The sequence below is a fragment of the Muntiacus reevesi genome, chromosome 1 (genome assembly GCF_963930625.1).
Source record: "Muntiacus reevesi chromosome 1, mMunRee1.1, whole genome shotgun sequence".
Taxonomy (NCBI): Eukaryota; Metazoa; Chordata; class Mammalia; order Artiodactyla; family Cervidae; genus Muntiacus; species Muntiacus reevesi.
This window is the reverse complement of record NC_089249.1, coordinates 72023687-72042459: the sequence shown is the minus strand read 5'-3', so window position 1 is coordinate 72042459 and position 18773 is coordinate 72023687. Positions and strand designations below refer to the sequence as shown.

The 18773-nt window shown below is 40.5% G+C and overlaps 1 protein-coding gene across 1 annotated transcript in view; it reads right to left on the bottom strand.

Moving 5' to 3' along the window:
• Window positions 1–5365: 5365 nt before the first annotated feature.
• SLAMF1 (signaling lymphocytic activation molecule family member 1) overlaps window positions 5366–18773 on the bottom strand; it is a 39969-nt gene continuing 26561 nt past the window's right edge. The window contains exons 5-7 of the mRNA XM_065925336.1: window positions 15718–15791; window positions 7642–7734; window positions 5366–6013 (exon numbers count right to left, since the gene is read on the bottom strand). Coding sequence (XP_065781408.1) covers window positions 5963–6013; window positions 7642–7734; window positions 15718–15791 — 218 coding nt within the window. The 3' untranslated portion in view covers window positions 5366–5962. The remainder of the gene's footprint in view (window positions 6014–7641; window positions 7735–15717; window positions 15792–18773) is intronic.

Genomic DNA, 18773 nt, shown 5'->3' with positions numbered 1-18773 from the left:
ACTCCAATACTTTGGCCATCTCATGCGAAGAACTGACTCACAGGAAAAGACCCTGATGCTGGGAGGGATTGGGGGCAGGAGGAGAAGGGGATGACAGAGGATGAGATGGCTGGATGGCATCACCGACTCGATGGGCATGAGTCTGAGTAAACTCCGGGAGTTGGTGATGGACAGGGAGGCCTGGCATGCTGCGATTCATGGGATTGCAAAGAGTTGGACACGACTGAGCGACTGAACCGAACTCATTCAGGGACATGAAGGTGGGAAAGAGAACAGGGTTGTGGTAGAAGGGGGAAAATAAGAAAAAAAATTAAAACAAGATATAAGAGATGTGGTACATGGACCATTGATGATTATCCACCATAAACTGAGGAATATGCTTAATTATATTCATCCATTTCTGTAGACTTGAATCTGACTTAAAAATCAAAAGATTGTATATTGCCCCTATCATGGAGGAGAACAGTTCTTGGTCTACATTGGTATATTTACGTCTGAAGCAGAGTTCAATTTTGAGCAGCAAATTTTAAGATCATTGACAAACCTGACTGTGTTCGGGAGACCAGTCAGAACAGTGAGAAGGGCATGTCAGGGGCTTGTGTCCTGCAACAGATAACTGAAGAAATGGAGACTTAGACAATAGGATTTTAGGGGAAGGAGACCTTTAATCTTCATTGTTACTTAAAACTTCTAAACTAAAATAAGCTTACACTCCTCACTGCTGAAGTCTGAGATTTGGGCCTCTCCTCTGTGCTCACTGTACATCCCTGACCCTCTCTGTCATCAGGGTGACTACAGACTCTAATTTGCCTAACCATTGCCACAGTATAATTATTAACAGCACTTCCTTTTACTTTCATGTGGTCCCAGGAGATCAGGTGGTTGCCTACCTATGGCAGTATTTTATTCATTTGTTTTAATCTTATTGGAGTATAGTTGGTTTGGATTGTTAGTTTCAGGTGTATGGCAAAGTGACTCAGCTATGCATATATTTATTCTCTTTTAGATTATTTTCTCACATAGGTTATCACAGAATATTGAGTAGAGTTCCCTGTGCTATACAGTAGGTCCTTGTTCATTATCGATCTTACAGGTAGTAGTCATACCAAGCTTCCAGTCTATCCCTCCTCCTCACAATGTTTCCCTTTTGGTAACCATTAAGTTTGTTTTCAATATTTGTAAGTCTTTTTCTATTTTGTAAATAAATCATTTGCATCTTTTAAAAATATTAATTCCACTTATGAATGATATCATATGATATTTGTCTTTCTCTGTCTAATTTACTTAGTATGAAAACCTTTAAGTCCACATTGCAACAAATGGCATTATTTCATCCTTTTTAATGGCTGAGTAATATTCCACTGTATATATGTCCACAGAGGCTTCTCCAGTGGCTCAGAGGTAAAGAACCCACATGCAATGCAGGAGATTCGGTTCGATCCCTGGGTCAGGAAGACCCTCTGGAGAAGGAAATGACAATTCCCTCTAGTGTTCTTGCCTGGAAAATCTTGTGGTCAGAGGAACTTGGTAGGCTACAGTGCATAACATTGCAAAGAGCCGGAGTGGCTGAGCACACATGCACTGGATGACAATCCCTAACACTTAGTAGAAGCTTAATTTTGTGTGTGTTTTTAAAAAATTACTTTATTTTTGGCTGTGCTGGGTCTTAGTTGCTGCGCAGGCTTTTCCTCTAGCTGTGGTGAGCAGGGGCAACTCTCTATTGCAGTACATGGGCTTCTCGTTGTGGTGGCTTCTCTTGTTGCAGGAGCACCGGTTCCAGAGGATGAAGGCTTAAGCAGTTGCAGCACTTGACTTAGTAGCTGTGGCTCCCAGGCTCTGGAACACAGGCTCAGAAGTTGTGGGGTCTTCCCAGACCAGGGATTGAACCCGCGTCTCCAGAATTGGCAGACAGGTAGATTCTTTGCCACTGAGCCACCAGGGAAGCCCAGAAACTATTTGCTGAATGAGTCCAGCACTGAGGAGAATTAAGAGTTCTGTGAGATAAACTTTTGGCAGTCAACTTTGATTAAAGTCTGTTACAAACCCACATTGCATCTCATTATCTCTAAGGGAACGGATCAACTCTCCCTCCAGCATGTAAACGTTGTGAACTGGTGAGAATTCAGCCACAATTTCAGCCAGTCCATGATCGCATCCTTCAAATACTGGCAAAGTGGTGTTGGGGATGCAGGTGTAGGGTGGATTGAATGGCTATATCTCCCTCTAGTGGCTGCTCTGTGGAACTCTTCACAAAATCCTTTCTGGCTATAATCATAGCCTGTAAGTTGGTGCTTCTACAGATCTTCACCCAGACATCATTCAGATTTGAGGTAGGGTTTGGACAAGGAGCTCGATGTAGATAACCATCATAATATCGGCAGATGTGAGTCATTCTTAAGTGACTAGGTGGCCACTTTCAAAATACGATTTTTTTAAAAATTTATTTTCTTATTGAAGGATAATTGCTTTACAGAGTTTTGCTGTTTTCTGTCCAACCTCAACATGAATCAGCCATAGGTATACATATATCCCCTCCCTTCTGAAGCTCCCTCCCATCTCCCTCCCCATTCTACCCCTCTGGGATGATACAGTGCCCCTGTTTGAGTTTCCTGAGCCGTACAGCAAATTCCCGTTGACTATCCTTCATTTGCCTTTCCTACTGTTCTTTTCCCCTTGTAGTTAATCTTTAATGTATATAAAAAATATGATTTTTGATAGATCCACTTCTTGGTATATTCATGTATATTTAGTCTAAGCAAAGATGACTAGATGGCCAGTATGTTTCTAGATCAGTTGTTCTCAATTTGGGGGTTCTCAGTCAGTAGGAAGATTTTTCCCTGCAAAAATATCTGGTAATGTCAGGAAGCATCTTTGATTGTCATGACCAGGGACAGGGGATGTGCTACTGGCATCTAATGGACAGAGGCCAGGGATGCTGCTAAACATCATACGATGTACAGAACAGTCCCCCATATCAAGCAGTTATCTGGACCAAAATGTCAATAGTGCTGCAGTTGAGAAACCCAATCTAGATTTGCTCCACAAGGGGAAGTTGAAGAAATTCAGGGAAGGCAATAACTTTGGCAGTGACACAAATTAATCCTTTAAAAATTGTTTCTTCTCGGTGTGGAGTGTGACTCCTGACTTTTCTTAAGCTAATGAGTTTAAGACTATACAAAGGACAACGTCACAGTTCATCAAATCCAGTCAGCCACCTTCAGGGCTTTACAACTATAGCGATAGAGACACAAGGTCATGGAACCTGTTTTGCCACACTGCTATGTTACATATTCTCTGGGTAACAAAGACGAAAGCACAATTTCTTGAGTGGACTGTCGGTATTTTACTCTTTCCAGGAGGTAGAAACAGAATCTTGAGGAAGAGAAGTAACTTACTGTAGTCAGTGGTTTCACAGTCAGCATATGGACTCTTTATCAATCAGATCCTGGTTGTGTGACTACAGTAAGTGTCCTAAGGAAGCTTAAGGTTACACCCAGTTTATTTCAGAACCCCAGCCCCTTAAAACTGAGAATGGGTCTGTTCCTCCTGAGTTCTCCAGAATTCAGATATGCTCAGTCAAAAGAAAACATTGGAGAAACATGGGGAAACCAGATTCTAAAGTATCAGTTAAATTTTTTATTTTTTTTTAAGACTGAGGAAAAAGAAAGCTCCAGCTTACCCACAATGCCTTAGGGGAAATCTGGGGAGCAGTAAAAGAATAATCTGAGGGATTCTCTGATTTTCGACTTGAATCTGGACCTGATAATGTAGGACATACACTGAATGTTATTTTAAGGATAGCCAAAAAGATTCCAAAATGTAGCCATTCTCCCAGTGAGTTCACAAGCCTTGGTAAGGGAATTTTGAGGGGATAGCCTCTTCTTTCCCCTATTTGTTTCTGCCCGTTCATCAGGTGGAATTCAGCCACAGGAAAAACCCAACTGCTGGGAACTGACTGCTAAAAAGTCTGAGTTATAGTAAACGAGTGATTGCTCATCGCCCTGGGGTTTGCAAATCCTGATTAGCAGTTCCTCAGTTTTTGAGTATAGGAAGCTAATGAGCTTAAGACTATACACAGGTGATATAATGGTAAGTGTGTTTGTGTGTGTGTGTGTGTGTGTGCGTGCGTGCGCCTGCCCAGCATTGAATCCCACTCATTGTGTTTGTGGAAGACCCAGCCACCACGATGAAAGTGGAAAATGCCAGAGGTTCAATTCCCAACCTCCCCTGGAAGTAGAACATGGATATATGACCTGGGATTGGTCACTTGATCTTAGCTTCTGATTTAGAAACTAGAGAAGAAAAGATGAAGAATGGACCCTGGAGAAGTCACTTTGGTATAGACAGTACAACAGCAATTTGGAGTTTCCAAGTCTAGCTGAGGCAGGGAGGGAGTGGTGGAGTCTGGGTCTAGTGCTGGGAGGACAATAGGAGTACAGCCAGCATTGTCATCTCTGGGCCAGTTTTGTTATTTGGGCTGTACTCCTAACCACAGCCAAAGTCTCCCCTCTTCTTGCTCATTTTCAAGCCATCATTTTACAGAACCTCCCAGTAGTTATGAACTAACCAGCATCTTTTCAGTAGATTCCTTTTCTATATAAAAAATTCAGTGTCAGTTCCTGTTCATCACAAATTGGAATACTACTGGAATTGGTTCTAAGAAATGAGATGCACTGAACAGCAGAGCTAAAATGTGAATTGATTGACTAGAGAGGGTAAAGTATAAGGTTATGAGGACCTCAGAGTTTTGGGTTGGAAAGTTGGTGACCCTTGTCATGTGGTTGTAAGACTGTTGGCAGTTTCTTAAAGTGTTCGCTGAGGTCATACAAGACCCTATCAGAAAGAAGAAGTGCTTAAATTCAAGAAGGCCTGTCTGAAACCAGAGAATAGAAGGGAAATAGGACTTCACTGGAAGAGGCTCTTTCTGTCTGCAGCCTATAGTTTAAACTATTAAGTATTCAATTAGTTGAAACTCTTAGGCCAAAATATGTTAATTTTCTACTTCAGGATATGTTTAGTGGCGAGGAGAGGTATGCGAAGATTAAGACTTGTTTGATAGAGACCCTGAAGACATGAGGCCATGGATGTAAAATGGTCTCAGAGTCAGTTTGCAGTCTTAGTTAAGGCTCCAGGTTTGTTGCTCAATGGAGTAAATAGAGAAGTAGGATTTAAAAATCATTTTGGGAAGTGAAAATCAAGTTTCTTTGTAATAGCATCACCAAACACTGGCCGATTTTCTTTAAATCCAACTGCCATTTCCACATAACAGTACTCTTAAGAATCTTAGATTTTTTTCATCCTGTTATTCAAAGTTCAGAGACCTCAAAATCATGCTTTTAGTTTATTGACTCTTTAGCTTCCAGGTTTTACAAATAAAATACTTTAATAGCTTCTTTGATAAAATAATGTCAGAGTGTTTTACATACAATGAGGAATTCATCCTTCACTGTCTATTCAGAGAGAGAAACTGAGGCACAGAGCCTTGATGAAATCTACTTGGTGATCACAAGCAGTTCCCAGACTGAGTACAGGCAGCCAAGGTGTAAGCGGTTCCAGACTCTGTGGCTGGTGGTCAGCTGTCTGAGATAGGTCCTAGATGTCCTGTGCTGGCTTTCTGCCTTTAGCTGTCATCAAGCTGTGGCAAAAGGCAAGGCACCTGAAGGTCCAGGCTGACTGGACCAGCATTATCCACTTCATCTGCCACACCCCAGAGATGTAAAGTTAGATCAACCAGCTCTCTGCTCTGAGCCTGTGCCACTTGCAGAGCAGGCTAAGCGCTTGGGAAGTCTCGCTTCTGTATCCATGTCACAGGTAGATGTGGAAGAAGTGTCACCGGGGAGCCGGGCCGAGAAGAAGGCACATGTGCAGATGTCACAGAATACTTGGGATCCGGGACCAAGTTCAGTGTTTATTTTGCCTCTTCTATATTCCTTCAGAAAGTCCTTTCACTGAGTCTGTGATGTCAGCTCTCTGGAAGCGTCACACTGGCATAGACTGTGAAGGAGCCTGATTCCTGGGCGAAAACAGAACAGGTCTGTGAGTGGAGGGTCCAGCACTAGGTTTACAGGCTGTGAATGGAAAGTGTGATGCTCAGGAAAAGGAAAGGTTCTCGAGAATCAGGTAGCATTGCCACTTGCTCAGCATCTGTCACAGCTGGGTTTGTCAAGATCGTTTTGATATGAATCATTTTTAAAGTCTCTGTTGAGTTTGTTAATACATTGCTTCTGATCTATGTTTTGGTTTTTGGGCCCTGAGGCATGTGGGATCTTAGCTCCCCAACCAGGGATTGATCGAGTCCACATCCCCTGCATTGGAATGCACAGTACTAACCACAAGACCTCTGGGAAACCATAGAGCTAGAGGCAGCACTCAGGTCCCCAGGTTGTCTGCCTGCCCACAGATGGGCATAGATCGGAAGCAATGTATTAACAAACTCAACAGAGACTTTAAAAATGATTTCCTTCAAGCATATGCAAGCCAGCAGGGAGACAAGGAGAACTCACCCAGTCATCTGAGGACTGGCACTCAATTTAGAGCAGCCAAGAGAGTTCTAAAGTACCAAGTTTTAAAAAAGGGAAGATCGGTGAGACCTAAAGGGAGAAGGAAGAAGTGGTTCTGGTGGGAGAGACATGGGGAGGAGATGAAGACTGTGAGCAAAGAATTCTCATAGGAGAGGAGATTCAAGAATCAGAGACACAAAGAGACAGGAGTGGGGAATTCAGGTGGTTTTGCTGTAAAATGTGAATATATACCAAGTGTGGTATTTGTTCCCCAAGAAAACATCATTAAAAATCTATGTGATTTTTTTTAAAGCTTTAAAAGTCAGATTTATGTTTTTCCTTCCCCTTGGATAGGAGTGTTCTGTAACTAAACCTCAAAATGGAGACAAGGCATCCTTCCAGGCATTGCTGGGTATGTGTACAGTAGGCTTGAGGAAAATAGGTAAAAGTAGATATTTCTGTGGTCTTTTGATCCTCCATTATCTCCTAAAATGCTTTATTTAATAAAGCCCAATTGGAGCCAAGACTTCAGCCCAGAATTTACTCCTGTTCATATAGTAAAAGGAAGATATTTATCAAGTAAACTTACTCCATTCTGATATTGCAACAGAATAAAACTGGTGGGCTAGGCGTCATATTCTTTACACGTTTGCAGAGCTCTACTCCTAAATATTCTGATAAATAGGGCTGAATGGAACTAGGCATGGGCATTGTTACAAAGCTCCCCTGGCTATGTGCAGCTGGACTTAAGAACTCCTGGACTCAAGATGCAATTCCTGAACTTAAGCATGCATCAGGATCACTTGGAAGATGTTGTGTTTTTCAATGTGCAGATGCCTGGTGACCTGCTATCGACATTCTGATTGAACAGATCCTAGAGAGAAGTTCTCAGAATCTTTATTTTTAATAAATATGCCAGCTGATTCTGATGTGGTCCTTAGACAGCTCTCAGAGAAACACTGGTGAAGAGAAAGCGAGCAGGAACTGCACGTGAGAAGCCATGAGGGTTTTCCCAGAAGCCCTGCAGTCGAGGCTGCAGATGCTCCTTGCTACGTGCTTGCTAGGATCTGCGTTCAGCTCTACACAGGTTCCACCCTTTTCCTGCCTCCACCTATCCCCTCTTTACAGAGCAACGCCTCACCTGGACGGGCTCTGGGACAGGCTCTGTGGCAGCGACGTAAATGGTGGTGCAAGGGTCCTGTGCTGGCAGAGGGTCAGGTTTCTTCTGAACAGACTACAAGGGAAACAAAGTAGACAAGACGTTAGTTGAGCATCGAGTTATTTCCCACCTAATTCTCCTCATGCAGAAGCACAGAATCAAGAAGTTATGAGCTGAAAAGATCTTTGGAGTCATTTGGTCCTTTTCAGGTGAAAATTCTCCCACGGATTCCCAGGAACCCAATTCCCTGGGTTTTGCTTAAGACTCCTTGAGTGACATCTTGGCACTTACAGCCTTGTGAGGCAGCCTGATTTCCCATTACCACTTCTCAGCTGTGTTAAAGTCTTCCTCATAGTGAACTGAAATTGGTGTGGCTCTTACATGGATAGCCGATGAGAATGAGATTTACACAGTATTTTAGTCTCACTTGTATCACCTACATAGGACTTCTCTGATACTCAGACTATAAAAAATCTGCCTGCAGTGTAGGAGACCCAGGTTTGGATCCCTGGGAAGATCCCCTGGAGAAGGTAATGGCAACACACTCCAGTATTCTGGAAAATACTGGGAAAATGCCTGGGAAATCTCATGAACAGAGCAGTCTGGCGGGCTATCGTCCATCTGGTTGCAAAGAGTCAGACACGACTGAGTGACTAGCACACACATACACACACACACACATCACTCACAATATGCAGAGGTCCTGCTGTTCCTCAGTCTCATGGCTTCTCAGCAATTCACTTTCCTATCTAAATATCGAGCTTAATAATAACCATACATATGCAAGTGTTTTAAGTTCACAAAGTTCTTCACATGTATCTTCCCTTTTGTCTCACAATCACTCTATATGTTAAATACTATTGTGACTCACATTTCATAGATGAAGATGCTAAAGTCTAGAAAAATTTAGTGTTTTCTTAATGGCACATACAAGAAGTATTAAAGCCAGGATTTAACTTAAAGCACATGTACTTTCCATCATGCTGTTCTTCTTTGGTTACCCCAACTTATAATGACCTCTCCTTTACTCAAATTCCTTAGGTACTTAAAGTCTAATTCTCACATTATGGCACTTAACTGTACACTGCACACAAGACACTCTGTTATATTTATATGTTGCTTCTCCAAACAAGCCATCAGTTCCTTGACAAATAGCCTATATATATTTTTTTGCATTACCTACAAAGCAGTGCTGGGCATACAAAAATCTTCAGTCGATGTTTGTTAATGTTACTTAGAATGAATTAAAATCTACAATACCAGGACAAAATCAGTGTTGGTGTTAACTGAGATCACATTTCTCTTAGATGGAGATGACAGATATGATGCCTGGAAAGTCATCCTTTCAACATACATAGGGACACTGGTGTAGGATGTTATATTCTCCTTTCCTGAACATAGAGAAAGACTTAACGCTGAAGCTCATGGGTTTTATTGGGAGAGAACTTGGAATCTTGTCATCTGATGGAAGAGATAAGAAATTGGAAAAGTTTACTAGAGGAAAGAAGATTCAAGGTGTGACATGATCTTTCTTTTCATACATCTGATGAATTGCCATGTAGAAGAGGAATTACATTGTTCTATAGAGTACTTTAGCTTTAAACCAAGGTTGGAAGCTTTAGGGTTAAGATTTTGATTCAGTATAATGAAGATCTTTCTAATAGTAAAAGAAAAGAAAGAAAATGTTAGTCGCTCAGTTGTGTCTGACTCTCTACAACCCCGTGGGCTGTAGCCCTCCAAGCTCCTCTGTCCATGATATTCTCCAGGCAAGAGTACTGGACTGGGTTGTCATTCTCTTCTCCAGAGGAGCTTCCTGACCCAGAGATTGAACCCAGGTCTCCTGCATTGCAGGCAGATTCTTTACCATCTGAGCCACCAGGGAAGTAAGAGGTGCTCAAATGTGGGATGAATTGTCTTGAGAGGCAGTGAATTCCCCACTACGGGAAGTGGTTGGGGTAGAGCAGGAATTCTCACACTTTAATGTGCATAAGAATTTCCTAGGGATCTTGTTAGAAGTTTGGTTCCATTTCAGAAGATCTGAGGTGGGAACTTTCTGCATTTTTAATTAGGTCCCAGGTAATGCTTTTAGTAAAAGATCATTTTAGTAAAAAGGAGCTAGCCAGCACTTTGGAAGTAATGTTGTAGAAGATAATTCAAGCAGTAACTGGGTGAAATTAAAGAAGATCTAAATAAAGGAGAGGACATAACATTTTGTGAATTTAAAGTTCAATGTTAAAACATACTTGGTCTTCTCAAATTGATTAATGCAGTTCTAATTAAAATTCCAACAAAATTTTTAGGAGGATCTTGAAAATTGAATCTAAAATATATAGATGAAAATGCAAAGGACTAAAAATGGTCAAGAACTTGGAGAAGAACAAGAACAAGTGAAAAGAAAGAAGGTGTTAGTCACTCAGTTATGTCTGACTCTGCAACCCCATGAACTGTAGCTCGCCAGGCTCCTCTGTCCATAGGATTCTCTAGGCAAGAATACTGGAGTGGGTTGCCATTCCCTTCTCCAAGGGATCTTCCTGACCCAGGGATCATACCTGGGTCTTCTGCATTGCAGGTAGATTCTTTACTATGTGAGCCATAGATTTATAATAAATCTGAAAGCACAGGTTTGTAAAGACAGTATGGTACTGGTGCAGGTGTAAAGAAATAGAACAATGGAGCAGAATAGAGAACTTCAAAATAGATCCACACATATATGGACCCTTGATTTATAATGATATGGGACTGCAGTAGGTCAAGAACAGTCTTTTAAATACAGTCAATAGGATATCCATATGGAGAAATATAAAACAACCCATCTCATACCATCCTCAAGACATCATTTTCAGGTACATAACAGACAAAAGTTTAAAAGTTAGACCACGCTGTTTTTAGAAGACTAACTGGAATATCTTCAAAAATTCTTAACCAGAATACAAAAAGTTTTATCTACAAAGGAAGAGATTACTAAATTACTAATTGTTCTATGCTAAAATTGAGAATGTTCTTTTATCAAAATGTATCTCTGAGAAATTTCAGAGGCAAGCCATAAGATGGGTAAAGGTATCTGCTAACATATAACTGGCAAAAAGCTAAAAATATTTAAGTATCTTATGATAATCCCACCCCAAATAGACTGAGACTCAAAGGAAAAATGGGTAAGAGATTTAACAGCCGCTCTAAGAAAGAGGATATTAATATGGCAATAAACAATATGAAAAATTGTTCAACTTGCTTGATAATTAGAGGATGCAAAAGAAAACTATAAAAAGGTATCCAACAGAATGACTAAAGTTCAAAAGACTAATAAATAAGAAAGACTTCTTAAGTGAACAATGCAAAGAAATAGAGGAAAGCAGTAATATGGGAAAGACTAGAAATCTCTTTAAGAAAACTGGAGATATCAAGGGAACATTTCATACAAGGATGGGCACAAGAGAGGGCAGAAATGCCAAGGACTTAACAGAAACAAAAGAGATTAAGAAGAGGTGGCAAGAATACACAGAATTATACAAAAGAAGTCTTAATGACCTGGATAACCCTCGTGGTGTGGTCACTCACCCAGAGCCAGGCATCCTGGAGTGTGAAATCAAGCGGGCCTTAGGAAACACTACTATGAACAGAGTTAGTGTAGATGATGAATTCCAGGTGAGCTCTTTCAAATCTTAAAAGATGATGCTGTTTAAGTGCTGCACTCAATACATCAGCAAATTTGGAAAACTCAGCAGTGGTCACAGAACTGGAAAAGGTCAGTTTTCATTCCAATCCCAAAGAAAGGCAATGCCAAAGAATGTTCCCACTACCACACAATTGCACTCATTTCACATGCTAGCAAGGTGAAGCTTGCTAGAGAATGTCTAGATGTACAAGCTGGGTTTAGAAAGGCAGAGGAACTAGAGATCAAATTGCCACATTCATCAGACATTAGAGAAAGCAAGGGGATTCCAGAAAAGCATCTACTTCTGCTTCACTGACGATGCTAGAACCTTTGACAATGTGGATCATGACAAATTGTGGAAAATTCTGAAAGAGATGGGAATACCAGACTACTTTACCTGTCTGCTGAGAAACCTGTATGCAGATCAAGAAGCAACAGTTAGAACTGGACATAGAACAACGGACTGGTTCCAAATTGGGAAAGGAGTACATCAAAGCTATATATTGTCACCCTATTTATTTAACTTATATGCAGAGTACATCATGAGAAATGCTGAGCTAGATGGAATTACAAGCTGAAATCAAGATTGCCAGGAGAAATATGAACAACCTCAGATATGCAGATGATAACACTCTAGTGGCAGAAAGAGAAGAGGAACTAAAGAGCCTCTTGATGAAGGTGAAAGAGAAGTGTGAAAAAAAGCTGGCTTAAAACTCAACATTCAAGAAGCTAAGATCATGACATCCAGTCCCATCACTTCATGGCAAATAGTAGGGAAAAGTGGAAACAGTGACAGATTTTATTTTCTTAGGCTCCAAAATTGCTGCAGGTGGTGATTGCAGCCATGAAATTAAAAGACACTTGCTCCTTGGAAGGAAGGCTATGACAAACCTAGATAATGTATTAAAAAGCAGAGATATCACTTTGCTGACAAAGGTCCATATAGTCAAAACTATGGTTTTTCCACGTATGTATGTGAGAGTTGGATCATAAAGAAGGCTGAGTGCTAAAGAATTCATGCTTTTAAATTGTGGTGCTAGAGAAGACTCTTGAGAGTTCCTTAGGCTGCAAAGAATCAAACCAGTCAATCCTAAAGGAAATCAATCCTGAATATTCATTGGAAGGACTGATGCTGAAGCTGAAGCTCCAATACTTTGGCCAACTAATGCAAAGAGCCAACTCATTGGAAAAGACCCTGATGCTGGGAAAAATTGAAGGCAAAAGGAGAAGTGGGTAGCAGAGGATAAGATGGTTAGATAGCATCACTTACTCAATGGACATGAATTTCAACAAACACCAGGATATAGCAAAGGACAAGGAAGCCTGGCATGCTATAGTCCATGGTATTGCAAAGTGTCAGACAGAATTTAGTGATTGAAAAACACCACCACCAAGTTTTGATTAGAATGTATAACAGCGGAAACTCTGGTATACAGGTGTAAAAAAGTAAATTGATATACATGTTTTGAAATATAGCTTGGCCTTGTCTAGTCAATATGAAGACATGTATACTGTATGAATTAGCAGTCTACCTCTAGACATATCCCCAACAAAAATATGTGCACATATCTACCAAGAAGTGCACATATGAATACAAATAGCTGTAGTTTTCATAATCCCTCAGACTAGAAATGAAGTAAATGTCCATCAATAGTTAATTGGAATAATAAACTCTAATATATGCATACATCGATATTCCATAAAGCAATGAATATGAATGCATTGTATCTAAGATCAAAGACATGGATGTATCTTATAAAGGTAATACTAAGCAAAAGAAACCAGACATAGGGGGGGAAAATACTGTAGGATTCCACTTTTATAAAGTCCAAAAAAAGAGTAAACTTTATTTTTAGAAAGTCAGGATATGGAATCTTTGAGGAGGAGAGAGAAGAGAGTGATTAGGAGACATACAAAGGGGTCTTCTAGGGGTCCGGATGATATTCTGTTCCTTGATCTAGGGGTTAGTTTTATGTTCCTAAAAGACTCAATACTGAGAGATATAATTTCTCCTCAAATATAATAGATGTGCAGGTTCAGTGCAATCCTAATAGGATTTTTCCTCTTTTTGTGATGCTTGAGAAGCTGATTCTAAAATATATATGAAAGTACAAAGGGACAAGGATAGTCAAAACTCTTGAAGGAAAACAAGATGAGAAGACTTTATTAGATACGAAGATGGGATAATTCATTGAGGTGACACTTGATAGATTGTGTATTGTTTAGTATGTATGTCATGCTGTTAATCACTCAGTCATGTCCGACTCTTTGCAACCCCGTGGACTGTAGCCCACCAGGCTCCTCTGTCCATGAAATTCTCCAGGCAAGAATACTGGAGTGGGTTGCCATTTCCTCCTCCAGGAGATCTTCTGAACCCAGGGATTGAACCCAGGTGTCCTGCATTGCAGGCAGATTCTTTACCATCTGAGCCACCAGGAAGTAAAAAGAGAGATGCTAACAAAATGGGATACAATAGATAGGGAAGGCACCATGGTAAACTTGAACCTGATTACCTGAAAGTGTAAATGCAAAAGAGGTTGCTCTTGGGACTCATATTTAAAGGGAGTTTGGTTCTCAGTGGTGGTCATGGCCTGTGTAATAAATCCTCCAGGCCTCTAGGGGACAGCAGAAAGAAGATTTTTGTCCAAGAGTTAATCTCTGGTTTACAGAAATGTATTTACAGTCATATGATGCAATTTCCCAAGGTGTTAATCAAAACTGTATTTACCTTCACATCTTTTACTCAAGAATTTGCCTTCCCCTATAGCCTAAAGGCGAGATTCTGGGTTACACATCACTTAGAATTGCTTTCAGTTCTGAAAAACTATAATATCTTCATCAGTTCAGTTCAGTCACTCAGTTGTGTCCTTCTTTTTGCGATCCCATGCATTGCATCACGCCAGGCTTCCCTGTCCATCACCAACTCCCAGAGACAAAATATCTTCATATCTAACCCATTATCCTTTAGCCACCCTCTTACTTCTAACATATCTGCTCCTCAACTTTATCTCGACTCTTTTTTAAAATCCAACTCTTCCTGGAGAAGGAAATGGCAACCCACTCCAGTATTCTTGCCTGAAGAATCCCATGGACGGAGGAGCCTGGTGGGCTACAGTCCACGGGGTCGCAAAGAGTTGGATATGACTGAGCGACTTCACTTTCACTTTCACTTTCAACCCTCAGCTGAGAAGACTTTCAGCTCTTGTGTTTGCTATTAATTGTTTTCTTGAGTTCTCAAAGACCTGTGACCATATTTTTTTTAAAGTTGCCTGTTTTCTAATTGCATCACTTTACACACGGTTGTCTAATAATATGTGGTATTTAGAATGCCTTCTTAATTATTTTGAGCAGCCATTGCCTGTATTTTCTTAGCACCTCCTTGGTTTTCTTACGTGAACTCATCTGACAGGGAAATACAGCGTTTTTGTTTGCCCTCTCTGCATACTGGACCGTCTGAGTCAGTATTCTAACTAATCCCTGATGGTCTCTGAGCTACTGTTCTACCAGACTCAGCAGTTATGTGCTTCAGGAATTTTTCAGTAGAATTGGTCCTATTAGGATACTCTTGGTGTCACCTTTGTTATCTTAAAAGCTGGTCCCTTCGCTGAGGCTCTTAATTTTTTGAAAACTTGATGCTATTTCAGCTGAAAAAAATTGGCAAGGCTATTTAAAAAATTGAGGGAAGCCATTTAAGAAATTGAAAAGTAATCTCAAACAACATTGGGTGGTTGTGACTTTCAGTTCTGTATCAGTTGAATTTCTGTGCTCTTTTCCCTGTGGTTCTATTTTTCTCCAATAAAACTTTTTATTAAAAAAAATAAAATAAAACCCATCTCTTCCATTTCAATCTAACCATCACTCCATCACAGTTCTGCTTTCATCTCCTGCCTACATACCCTCTTCCATCTGCCAACCACTCTCTAGTCAGAATCCTCAAGATCCTCCTTCTTTATCTCTTTGATGTTTGCAAACTCTTAAACTCGGGTCAGACCAACATGTCACACAATAGCCTTTCTCAACCATTCCCTCTCTCTTCAAGCTGCATCCTTTTCCTTAGAGAAGGAAAGAGTTTGATAACATGGAACTGTAAATCCTAAAATGCCAGAGGGGGAAGGAGCCATACACTACATGTTTCTAGTGTCCTCATTTTTTTCCTATGAAGAAACAGATAGCTAGAAAAGAAACCAGTGTTTCCCATCATTTCAAATAATAAATCATCCCATCTGACACTGAAGTTTAATGCCCTTTTAGAGAGCTCTTGTTCTTGCCTTCTGCTTTCCAAATTTCTTCTGCTTTATAACTCATGTAGAACAATGAATGTCAGACATGCAAAATGAACTGATTGGCCAAGGAGTCCATGGGAAACATGACAGGTTCGCCCCAGACAAAGAAAGTATAGCACTTACACCTGATTTCTGGACTTGGGCATAGATAGTAAGGCTTTTTGCTTCCATTGTTGGCTGGTGATTGTCTGTTTTACCTGGGGAAAAGAAACCATAATGTTTATCTCTCGCTCTGGTTTCCAGCATGAATTCTCTGCTCAGACTTCTCTGATCTTTGCACCTCGGTGCATACCCACCTACCCCAGGAGTGCCACAGAAAAAAGCACTGAGCCCCAGATCCCGTGCACATTTGTCCTGTGACATTAGGCTAGTCACTTGATCTCTCTGGGCCTGATGTCCCCATCTGTGAAATGAGATCAAAATACATGCCTCTCAGGGCTGTTGTGATGATTACATGAGATATTGCCTGTAAAGTGTATAGGATGGTGCCTGGCACATAGTGTTACGTGTAATTGTCAGGTGTAATTGATATGCCATTTGATTGTTTTGATCCCTATTGTTTGATGTGCATATCTAGTCTCCTATTAGAATTCCAAGTTTTTTAAGGGTATGGAAAGTTATTTACACCTTTTTTGTATTCTTCAGTTCATAGAGGTTCATTCACAGTTTTCTCACCTCCTTGTTTCTGGGGAACCTGGTAGATGTGTAGTGGGAGGGGTATAAGAGGAATGATCTGCCAGGGACTATTTGGAATAAAGCTGCCATGTCATTCTAATGCCTACCATCTTTGTTTTTTCCCCTCAAAGTCCAAGGCCTCTGAAAATTAATATGTTGCAGAACATTTAAATTTTTAAATAGTTTTAAACTTTTTCTTTTTAAATCTATAGAAATAATTCATTGTTACAAAAATTTAAATAGTGGAGAGCAAAAAGCACTTTCCCCTTCCTTCTTCACCCAGTAACCAGTATGATTTCATTCTCAGAAGTAATAGTTTTTAACAGTTTGATGTACCTCCTTCCAGATGAACTCTGTACAATAGAACTTCATCTTTGATGATGGAAATGTTCCCTATCAGCAATCTAATATGGTAGCCACAATTCTCAAGTGGCTACTGAGCACTTGAATGGAGGCTAATGCAACTGAGGAATTGAACCTTCAGTTCAACTTTTCAATTTTAAACTGCTTTCAATGCTATGAAAAAGAATATACATAAATGTATAGCTGAATCACTGTGCTTACAGCAGAAATTAACACAACATTGTAAATCAACTATTCTTCAATAAAAATTTTAAAACAATTGCATTTAATTCTAACTAATTTAAATTTAAACAGCCACATGTGGCTGGTGACCACCAAATTAGACAATGTGGTTCTGGACACTTGTATAGATTTTTTTCAATGCAAATATGGTCATTCCATACACACTTCTCTGTAACACAACCTTCTCCCTTACGATATATTGAGGACATTTTCCTTGCTAAAGCAGTAGATCGATCTCATTCTTTCTGATGTTTCATGGTATGCTTTGCATGCATCATGTAGTATTGAGAATGATGGAGGGAAAAAACAGAAGCAAGGATGCCTGTTTTGGGGACTATGGCAAAGTCCAAGCAAAAGCAATGGGGCTTAATGCAGAGGAAATCACAGTCTTTAGGGAAGACTTATTTTAACACCAGTTAATTTATTCTCTTAAAAATCTAGACATGTCTCTGAGGAAATAGCACTTAGGAGAGGTATACCTTTATTTGGAAGGAAAAGGCCTTGTGTGTATGTTCGTGATAAAGGTGGTGGAACGTGCTGCTTGAGGGTGTGACCCTTGGGGAGGAAATGATGGGCAGCCCCAGGAGAAGCTCAGAGAATGCAAAGAAACCAAAATATGGTTTTCCTGTGTGGGTGTGGGCATGGAGTGCTTACTTACCTGGTGGTTTCAACTTCCCTTTTTTGATCTGAGTGGATAACTGGCTGAGGAGTGTGCACGTGTTTGGATATGGGAATGGAGAATAGAGATTGGGATGATCAGAGGAGATAACAGAGGCCTTGCAAGTTAGTTCTGTGAAATACATCCTTTCAGTTCAAATCCAGGGTGTCTGTACAGTTAGAACCCTCACTCAGCACTGTCCTTGGTGTTGGAGGGGAACAGAGAGGGTACAGAGTAACCTTAAGGACTTTCAGTCTTTCAGTCAGCTCACGCTGAAAATTACAGTAGAGGGGACAGTCTTAAACAGTCAGAGAGACGCAAAAGGCTGAACGTTGCTTCTCAAAAAGACTGGTCGATCAAGATAATTCAGTTTCGTGCTTTTTTTCCTCAATGCAGGGACAAGTTTTCATGAGCCAGCTCAACTCTAGTCACTGAGACCTTAGGATGTAATGAAAAAGTTCTTGGCCTTAGAATGGCGGCATCTACCTTCTAGTCCTCATTAGTTGTGTGACATTAGATAACACATGTCATCTCAATGGATCTCTTCTCTTACCATCACTGTAAGATAAAGGAGTGGACTGTCTACTATTCTTTTTCAACTCTTACCTGCGGCAATAAGTTGTCTTATGTCACCCTAACCTCAAGTATTGATACTTTAAATCCTCTCTTTGTGTTCTTCCCAGAGCCTTCCAGTGCTGCCCTCTGCTGGCAATAGGATTTAAATAGTAATGCCTACGTTAAAAACTTTATTTCTGTATGTTAAGTATGTATCCATCCATCTATTTATCCATCTATAATTCATCATTTATCAGTGCTTTCTGGTATTGACTCTTGAATCCCCACAAAAATGCCATGAAGTATGTATTATTATCCCCATTTTGCAGAGGAGAAGTTAGATTATCTGTTTGATCACAGAACTCATAAGTGGCAAAGTCTGCATTTGACGGCTAAATCTCTGTTGTTACTCAATGTACCTCCTGGGCCCGGAATTTCCAGAGTCCATTTGAAAACCTTCACATGGACTGCATTCTGGAAATGACACCGGTAGGCGTGGCCGATAAAATCTCTTGAACAAAGTCTTATGGGGTTACAGTAATTAAGTATAGGTTTTAACCACAGATTTAAGGCAAGATTCTTGTGTGTTCCTGGCTTACAAAGAATACACAGTGATTAGAAACAAGGATGGGTACGTGTGCTGGGAAAAGTGATAGAGAATTACTGTGGGGTGAGGAGCACGAGTCCCTTCAGAGGTAACCACGTG